Source organism: Ixodes scapularis, unplaced genomic scaffold, assembly GCF_016920785.2.
Source record: "Ixodes scapularis isolate PalLabHiFi unplaced genomic scaffold, ASM1692078v2 PGA_scaffold8__174_contigs__length_109621045, whole genome shotgun sequence".
Taxonomy (NCBI): Eukaryota; Metazoa; Arthropoda; class Arachnida; order Ixodida; family Ixodidae; genus Ixodes; species Ixodes scapularis.
Window position 1 is genome coordinate 84168703 of NW_024609883.1, and position 10322 is coordinate 84179024.

Here is a 10322-nt window from a genome sequence, read left to right on the forward strand (position 1 = left end):
GGACAAGCTGGTCAACGAGAATCCATCGTCCACGCAAGAAACCAAACCATTTGCTGTGGTGTGTTTACCTGGTTGTGTCGGTTGTGTGTACGCCACATGTTCAGTTCACCGACTTGGGAGCCTCGTGAGCACGTGATGTAAAGCCGCACCCTGCAGCGTTTCGTCCAGAACCCAAGGCGAGCAGTCATGAACCGTCGCTTGCTCGTCGTCACCGTGGTGGCGACAATCCTGCAGCGGGTGTGTTCATTCCGTGACATCACGGACTCTGTGTTTGGCAGCGCCAACACCGGAGTGCTGGCCGCGTTCGGGGACTTCAACTCGGACAAACTCACCGATCTTTTCCTTATTTCGAGCGACATGCATAACCTAGACATCAGGATTGCGACGGGAGCCAAACCCACCTTTCAGAAGTCCGACGTCAAGTGCACAGTGCCTGGCATCATCACGAGTGTGATGCCCGGTGATTTCGACGGCGACTCCATCATGGACATTCTGGTGACGGCCAAGGCAGATCCGTCATCGAAAGACATGAAGATCCACATTTTCTGGGGCCAGCTGAGCTTGGGCATTGACTGCGGCAACGGCACCACGCTGGTCGGGTCCTGTTTCTAACGGTGTCATCAGGCTTTAAATTCGCTATTTTGAAGGATGACTCGCCAGGCAGTCGAAGTAGAGAACCTTGACTTGAAAGTTTGGGCATCTGGCAGTTAGCGTCTGCAAAAAATCAGAGTTGTCGATTCTGGCATTCTAAGTAAAAAAATGAACTCACCATCGCGTTACAGCACTGACAAAAATCGATTGTAAAAATACACCCTGCAGTGCTGCAATGTATGGATGTTAGCAATGATTCCATGGCTCACTTCACTAGCCTTGCGCAATTAGCAGTATTCTAATGCCACTCGGCCATGTTTGTGAATACCCTTACCTCTGCACTTGTCAGCATGAACAACGCACCTAATCTAATGCATTTTGCCATATCACCGTTTCTGCTGTGCATCAAATAATGACACTCGGTGAATACTCTTTACGACATTGCCATTTGCTCATTCCTACATTTTAATCACCGCTTATGAAACTTTTCATAATCCAATTTTAAAAATAGTAGCAAGTTTAGAGAATTGGGAGTGAGTGCTTCTTCTCAAACTGAAGGACTGAATATCTTGACACAGAATCATACTGTGGAGTTATTATGGTGTCATTTGCATTTATGATAAAATGTGGTGTTGGCCAGTAATTTCTATGACTACGAGTCTAAAAAACAAAAGAAAAGCACCAATACCATGTTCACAGCGTGCTTTGCAAGCAGTCACTCTTTTTTAAAAATTGATAAGTGTGGAAGACGCTTTTTCAAGGGAGGTTAGCTATGCATGAACTTTCTTCCATGAATGTGACACTTTCGCTGTAACAATTATCTAAAGGAAACGGGAGTAAAAAGAATTTTTTTCTTAATCCTCATATTGATTGAAGAAAAAACATGAAAGGTAGTCGAAGCCGACAAGAAGAACCCTCCTGGAAGCTTGAGCATGTCAGAAAATGTTCTGCTAAAAGGACTTTGCTTCTTCAGCTAAATTCTAAGTAGTCAGGCAGCTAAAAGACAGCTTCTTCAGCTGTCCCTCAGCAGTCATGCATCTAAAAAAAAACTTAGCTTCTCCATTTAACTTCCTCGGCAGTCATGCAGCTAAAAGGCTTACCTTCTTCAGCTATGTCCACAGCTGTTGGCTGCCACTCTGGGGCTTCTGGGAAGTTTCTCTTCAAGTGTCAATCCAACAGCTCACCTTGTTCATGCTGCTTTCTATCGCAGGTCGCTACCGACCAGCCTCTCCTGTTCGACCATAACAGCGACCGCGTCGTCGACCTCCTCTCCGGCAAGCCAGGGGGCGACCCAAGGACTCGGACAGTGTGGACCTTTGGGGCGTCCCGGTCCCCAACCACGCACGCCCTGGGCATTGGCTTTGGCAAGTTAGCAAGTCCACACTCCAACTCTTTTGTCGACCTCAACGACGACATGACGGCGGATCTGATGCTCACCGCCGAGTCCGCCATGGAACTCTGGCACTGGACAGGGGATGGCACTTTCAGCGGGCCCAAGCGCCGGGACTACCCCAGCAACGCGGCGGTGAAAGGCCAGTCTCTGTTCGTGGACATCGACGCGGATGGTGACATGGAGCATGTGATGCCCGTCTGCCTCGGCCAGTCGGACTGCCGCAACTCTTCTATCGTCGTGTTCAACAGCAGCGGGTGGATCACGTGGCTTGACGGCTTCCACGACGCGAGTAACCAGGTGTGTAGGCTTGTACACTTCTGCGCATTCTGTTTCCTATGCAGCCTTGTAGTGTTTACAAACAGAAGTCGCCTCTTACCGTCTAAGGGACATCTACTCTTTTAGTGCCAATGGGCGTGTTCAGTAGCGCCTCCCTTGCCTCCGAACGGAGTGACTCGAGCCAGAGCTCTTTGGATTTTCTCGCCGGAAATCGTCACCAGTCAGGAAATGACGTCATTTTTAGCTTCTTTGACTCTATGTACACCGTCTCTGGACTCGGTGTTTCGGAGCTTTACTTCGAAGCCCCGCACTCGGTGCTTCGGAGCTTGACTTCGAAGCCCCGGAGTTATGTGCACCGGAAGTGACTTTTGGCCGTCCAGTGGAAGGAGTTACTAGCTCCTTGACTTCGGGGCGCTACTGAACGCGCCCATTGCAAGCTTGATTGTGATGCCGATGCTAAGATGCTTAAATGCCATGGAAACAGCGAAGTTGGACATTTAGCTAGGTCCTTCTGCTGTACCATCCAGGATGTTTGAGGTGAGCCATTAGCTCACAGAGGTTTTTGAAACTCTCCAAATGTTCCCACACTCAGCCATTTTCTAGTTAAGCATGGAGATAATTTTTCTATGAAATGGTTGTGGCAGAAATGATTGGTTCTCTATTTTGAAAAGTTAAAAGGGTAACAAAACGCAAAAGAGTCGGCTCGTGGCAATTTTACCGAAGGAACCTACACACCACTGTGCATATTTACCTTAAAGGCAACTGTTTCGACGCACATGTAGTGCCCACATGTATCATGTAATGAAATGTGTGCTTGTTTGTAGACAAAAAGGAGGTCAGTGCTCCATCTCAACAGTTCTGTGTAGCATTGTGGAAGGAGAGGCTGCAAGGGTTTGATGCAAGGAGTAAAAAAACAAGTGTTTTCTGCCCCAGCGTTTGTGTAAACAAAAAACCTGTCAGAGCTGCACTGTTATGCTTCTTGCTCGATAGTGCTGCAGGCAGCTTGTCAGAAGGATTATGATGAATTTGAATTAAAGTCATTAAGAACTGTCTGTGGCAAGAAGAATTTATGCTTGTATCATTTTATCAGTCAGCAGGAAGTGCCATTGTCGGGGAACCATTGATTTATCATTTTTAGCGGAAGTAAGACGTGGATAAATTAAAGGCCCAACACGGACATTGTACCAGGCGCAAGCTATCTGAGGAGAAACGCTCAGTTTTCAGCCAAAATGTGCCCCTGTGATCTACACACTGGGTGTGGATTGTTGTCCGAAAAATATGGTAAATAGACAATATAATACGAATCGACATCACCGTGGTGCCTGAAATGTGTCTCCGACTGATCCTTCTACTGCATCCAAAAATGTGTTCCCTCGATTTCCGCCCGACGACACCAGAAAAGCATCATGCCGTCCCCGGCCACGACCCTGGCGGCATCCGAGTAGCGGTGGGGGACGTTACAGCCGCCGGTTCTGCCGTGGGTCACTCGACGGTCCACGGTAGTTTTGGCAGCCGTGAGTCGGGACGCTGCGACGACGGCAATGCTCACATTTTCTCGCAACCGCGACGTCTGGCAGCACGACTCCGGCTTTTTGTAATGTCATCTGTTGCCGCTTTGGGGCCGTTTTAATGCCTGGGCGGAATAGGAGGCTCGGCACGCCATTCTGAAGGTATTAGGATTCTTGTCCCCGCCCTCGTCTTTTTGTGCGCTATTTTTTTTCATAATGTTCGACCAGTACCTCTGGACACACCAGTCTGAGACGTGTTCCCAACGCGGTGACATCGCCGCAGGTCTGGCGGTTCTTCAGGGATGCCGAAGGCACGCGGCTGGCCGTGCCCACGGCGCTCCGCACCGCCGACGTGGACATGGACGGCTACCCCGACTTCCTGGCGGTCCTGGAGGGCCGGCCCAAGGACCGCAAGGGCCCGGTGAGGAGGGCCACCCTCCTCCTAAACGTCCGCTGCCCGTCCTGCCCGTTCGGGCGTAAGCTAGTCCCCTACTGGAATTACGGCGCCCTCGCGACCTTCGACTCTGTCAGGCTGGCTGCCTTCTTCGACATTGACGAGGACGGCCAGATGGACGTGCTGCTGACCAACGGGACCAAGGAAGACGGGCTAAGGACGCACGCCCTGAGGAACCAGTTCAGCGATGACGCCTGCTTCATCAAGGTGCTGGCCGTGAGTGGGCTGTGCTACGCCAACTGCCCTCTAGGACAGATCGCGTATGGGACCAACCAGCCGGGACCGTTTGTGCGCTACCGGATCATCACGTCAGACGGCTATCCGCAGGTGAGTGGTTGATGGATGGATGGATGCTACCGGCTGTACACTTATAACGGGCGGTAGCTTTCACCACCTAGCCTAGAAATCGAAAAACCAAAAGTGTGATTCCTTCTTTCACCTTCTAAGCCAATTTGCTTCCCCCCTGCAATTTTGTAACTATCACCAGGATGACCTCTGGTCGCATTTTAGCATTTGCGGTTGGCCATCCGTGTCCGCGCTTCTCGGTGTCGTAAATTTATTTAACCCTTTGGCGGTCAAGCTGTTCGGTTTTTTTTTTTTTTTTTCCAAAAGATGTTTTTCAGTGCTTCGGTTTTATTTTCGAAGCAATAATATATAAAAAGGATTGATGCGCAGGTTATTTCTTACTTATCTAGTGGGAGCAGATACAGTGCTTGCAAGCTGTATAGGTTTAGAAGCATGAAAAAGAAAGTGTTAAAAGTGAAAAGTTGTCACTTTACGTTTTATATTGGTGCGTGGACTTCCTCGACATTCTTGTGGCTTCATATTTTGAACCAGAGGTACTTTACAGAGATTCTTGGTCAGATGACAAGCTCTCATCATCGGAATTTATTTAGAAAAAACGTCAAGTCTGAATCAGAAGAGCCAGTGCTTCCATTGCCACTATCGCCAGAGTGGACGGTATGCGCAGTGAGCATCTAATCTGAAAACTATAAATAGCCCAGCAATGCGAAACGTGTGATAACGTTTATAGTTCGCCAAAGGCGTAACAAATAGGTTATGCCCTTGGCACGCAGTTTCGTGTTTAGGCGGTCATTTTCAAATGTGTAATCATCACCGTGCACATACTGTGACGACCGTCAAAGGGTTAAAGGAACAAAACAAATCTTGCTGTATTAGGTTTTTTCTTAGAACTTACTACAACTTTTACTCACTTCATGGATTTTCAGACCAGGTTCCTCGAGTTCCCAAACTTTATTGGCCGCCCTTGCCCGTAACTAAAATGTTCCCCCAGTTAAAGCGCTATTCTAGAGGATCTGAGCCATCCATTCATTCATAGACATGTGGCAAACATTCCCTATTATGCGCATTATTCTCTACAAGGTCTTTTGCCTTGTGAACTGCTTCACTGCGTGAATGCCGCAAACAGGAGAGGTTCCTCGGTTCCCACTCCAGAGAGACAGGCGTTCCCCGAAGAAACCCTGCTTTACTTATTCATGCTTTTTCTGTTCACCTGAACTTGCTTATAGTCAAGCCTTTTTTTTTTTAATAGTATCTTGTTGCTGAATCATTACCTGTTTGTTATGTGAGCATTCTAAAGTTTTTGCACTAGGAATCTGAGCCCACTGCAACTTTATTTGTAGTGTAGCCCAGTGGTGTATCCAGGAATATTTTTTTCGGAGCGGGGCTGAGGGGGCTGGGATGCATACATGGGTAAATTACTTTCAAAATGTAATTTAATTACAATTACAATTACCTTGCTCCAAAAGTAGTTTAACTACAATTACAATTACTACTACGCGAAAGTAATTCATTGAAATTACAAATTACTTTTAAAAAGTAATGCAATTACTTCACAATTACTTATTTCTGACAGTTACCCACCTTGGGCCATTTAACTTTAAACAAATTATATGGCCGCCGTATAAATGTCACGCACTGTACTTTTCTTTTATGAAATTTGTTAGATGAATTGTAGAAAGTAATAGTTTGGAGTGATGAACTCCTGCGTTCTTATATTCTCAATATATAAAAATAAATGGCGACAAAATTCGCAGGTGCGCGGTGAGCTTGCCTAGTGCTTATGCAAATGGTATCCAAGTCAAACCAACAAAAAAACTAAACTTAAAAATAATACAAGGAAACAAATATGCGACAGTACTGGTATCATAAAACTCACGAAAAAATGGCTGATAAGAGAAACTTGTAAGCGACGCCAATCATTTAAAGAATACGACAACTTAAGAAAACATTTCAGCCACGATGATTCGCTGCCTCTCTCTGTCTGTGGACTTGTAACATGCCAGATGTGGGCAACCGTTGTACGCGAACTGTGGTCGCTTCCATGAAACTAGTGTCACAATAGCAGCTACTCTCTTGCCAGGGATTCTGGGTTCATTCAGTGCACGGTAACACCCAAAAAGCTCCTGAAATAGATAATAAATTTAGGATCCTCATGTTGCTAATCGTTAGGATAGCAATGATTGTATCGATGTTATGCGTCTCATGAAGATTTGAATTTGGTATGGCAAGAACAACCTCGAAAAGTTCACGATTTACTGTAAACGACTTCATTTACGCGAATTGCCTACAATTCGCAAAAAAATAGGTCCCGCGAACTATTCTGAACACATTGGAATCTATATTGCGATCCCACCGTGTCGCGAAAATGAGAACCCGCGAATTATTCCAAAACTCCGACCTCTTGGACACCTCGATTTTAGGAATTACTTGAGCGTGTTTCAGCTGGAAGACATAGACGAGCCATTTTTTATAACTCTAAGTATTATGGAAAGTGACATAAAAGTTGCCTACCTGAAAATGTTTCCGGAAATTGGAGGTCGCGTTTCTGTGTGTTGAATATATTTTCAGAGGCATTGCGGAGAGTTTGCACCTTACAATTATATTTTTTACATTGCTGCTAATCTGTTTAAAAAAAAATTCCGTAACAAGGCCAAGGCAGCCTTTCCTTTTCCATTGTAGATAAGACTGTTGCAGGTTCTCAATGCAAAGCGGCACTGCGCGCCTCGGGACGGTTCCACAGGCCATGACGAGAGGACAACGCGTGGAGGGTCACGATAGAGGTGTAAAAACAAAGTGCAAGCCGAGCCCCCTATAAAAAAAAAAGAAAAAAAAAAAGCCTTCAAGGAACACCAAATGTAAAAACAATCTCCCTACAGTCTAAAGCCGCGGTTTCTAAGTTTCGGAATCTCGTCCAATCAGTTTGACAAACGGTTGAAAGGGTTAGGGGTTAGAGCGAACACTAAATAATTAAAGTTTATACAAAAAGGTAGACGCGGATTTGGAGAAGGAAGAGTAGTGCAGCAACAACGGTTGGAAGTAAGGCAGGGTGAGTCGTGTTAACGAGACCTACTGCTTCTTTGCTTCTTCGCCTCGATGTTAAAGTAGCACGACTTACTGTTAGTGGTACCAACATACGAAATAGTAGAGAAGGACGAGAAAAACTCTTCAAGAAAAGAGAATAATTTCGTTGGACAATAAAAATCCCCACCCTTGACTGAAATATCTAAGCGAATATGCTAGCGGCGAAGACGCGTAAGGAGAACCTCGAACCTCCCCGCATCGACCGGATGATGTGATCGGAGCCAACCAGCTCGACTTCGGCCCCCGATGCCCCCGTATGGGAATGAGAAATAAGAAAGACCCCTAGAAGCAGGAGCAACAGGAAGCGAACGAGACAAAGAGTCAGATTCAACTACGACAGGAAGGAAAATGGACGCGAATGTAGCCCTCATTTATCAAATTATTTCTCAAATTCTTCATTAAATCGTTTTACAGTTTACAAAACCCTTCATTCCGATCTATCCCAACCTCTCTTTCCCATCCTTCTTTTCCCTTTTTTTGAGCAGGTTGGGAGACACTTTCTCCCCTGTCGCTTTGGCTGTACTGTCGTCTCCGTGGTCAGGGGGAAAAGCGCCGCCGCCGCAAAATATTGCAAAAGTAATTGTAATTGTGCCTGAAATTTAGCAATTACTGATGCTAGAAAGTAATTAAATTACAATTACAATTCCTTTTAGCCAAAAGTAATGAATTACAATTACAAATTACCAGGAAAAGTAATTAAATTACAGTAATTCAATTACTGTAATTGAATTACTACCCAAGTATGCTGGGATGTCCATGACTTAGGTTGCTGAGGAGAAAGGGGAAGGTCAAAATGCAGCTGGATTTTTTGTTGGGGGGGGGGGGAGGTGGGAGGAGAGGAGGAGGAGGAGCTGAAGTTCCATAAGCCTCCCCTCTGGCTGTGCGACTGGTGTAGCCCCTTTGCATGCAAGCTCCCAACATACTGATATATGGTAGTAAAAATGCTTTATATTAAAGGGGCACTAAAGTGCTTTTTGAGATACTACTTTAAGGTCATAACTCAATCTATGAGCTCTAAGTATCCTAATAAACCCAAAACTAGGGTTGTGCGAATATTCGAAATTTCGAATAGTAGTTTTGAATAATACAGTATTCAATATTCGCTTCGAAAAGAACTGCACTATTCGCGTTTTTCGAAGTGTTGATTACGGCGGGTTAGTCCCGTTGAGTGTGCTTCTTACCAAGCACCAGTGCGCTGCGGAGAAGCAATATCTGCGGAGGTGAGGTCTGCGGGTGTTGCTTGTCCGCATTACATCGGTGCTCGCTAAGAAGCGCACTTAACGAGGTAACCTGCTGCGATAAACAAAATCGTAATTGCGTGCTCAAGAAAAGCATACATTCAAAGCGGGATAGTGCACCCATGCCGACTGTATTTGAAAATAAATGGAAACTTTGTGAATGTGTATATCTACATTGTAGTAAAAGTTTCAAAATTAAACTTTTACGGAAGAGTATACTATGTTAAGCAGAAATGCTGTTACAACCTGTGTTCATCATGCGCGACTCATTCTTTTTTAACTTGAGATTAAAGAAAGAATATTTTATATATCAAGATTTGTAAATTCACTCAATTGGTATAGTTGGCCATCTATATAGGATTCATTTTATGTCAAATCCGTCGTTTACTTGCCATCCCAAGACACCACACCTTCTGAGATCACAGTTCATAAATATAGATAGATTAAGCTTAGCTTATGAATGAAAAAGTGGAATAACCTTTACAGGTTTAGCTGGGTTTTTGTCTAAGTATTATGCAATGGTAGTGAAAGTTGTAGGAAAACTATTCGATATTCGAATCGAAAATATTCGGCCAAAACCGCTATTCGCTTCGAATTCGCTTCGGACTCAAAATCCTCTATTCGCACTAGACTACCCAAAACTAAATTCATGCGCGGCCGATTTGCATATGAAAAAAACAGAAAAGGTTCCGACACTTACCGTTGGCGCAGAACGACAAATGGCGCTACCAAACCTTGCTGAATGTTCGTGATGGGGCTAACCTTTTTCCGAAACAGGGTTCGGTCCCAAAACAGGTGTTTCGGAAAGTTTTGGAAGAACAGCTGAGCCTTGGTGTGTTTCGAATAGAGATGCTGCAAACTTTTTTTGAACCTGAGGTTCAAAGGTCGAACCAAGGGGTTCGAAAGGTCTTGAAATGTCAAATTTATTAGATAAAAAATTCAACGATTTTCAAGCTTTGGAATTTTGGTCATAAAAAATTTTATTGTTTTTAAACTTTAAAGTGTTTTGTGCCATAAAATTCAACAGTTTTCTAACTTTCGAACTTGTACGCTAGGGAATTCAACGATTTTCTAACCTTGGAGCCTGCTAAGTTAGAAGGTTCTACGAATGTAGAACCCAAATCACCCCCATAGGTTTGAAGCAATAAATATAAATAGCTCAAGACATCAATTTTGTGAAGTGGAGTGAAAATTGCACTGGAGTTTTACTTAGCCGATCGTGCCACAAACGACTCTCTTTTAAAGCGCCGATTAATCTCTTTGGGGATGGTCTCGGCTGCATATCTTGCTCTTTCGACTTCCGCACAGAGCCTCTCCCGTGCACAACTCCGTAGGTTTCCCCGAGGTAACCTGCGGGCCAACAGATCCCTGCCTGATCTGCAGGCTTGAAATTCACCCGAGGCGCTTTTCGGGGGGCGTCCTTCAAAGTTTTTTTTTCTATGGAAGCCCTCCAATTTCCTCGAGTAAGCAACTGGTTG

At 45.1% G+C, this 10322-nt stretch overlaps 1 protein-coding gene across 1 annotated transcript; it reads left to right on the forward strand.

Moving 5' to 3' along the window:
- On the forward strand, positions 1 to 5164 carry LOC8052268 (T-cell immunomodulatory protein). The gene is made up of 3 exons (XM_029974632.3): positions 1 to 594; positions 1802 to 2281; positions 4052 to 5164. The coding sequence occupies exons 1-3, from the start codon at positions 187 to 189 to the stop codon at positions 4559 to 4561; spliced, it is 1398 nt and encodes a 465-aa protein (XP_029830492.3). The 5' UTR covers positions 1 to 186; the 3' UTR covers positions 4562 to 5164.
- The last annotated feature ends 5158 nt before the right edge of the window (positions 5165 to 10322 follow it).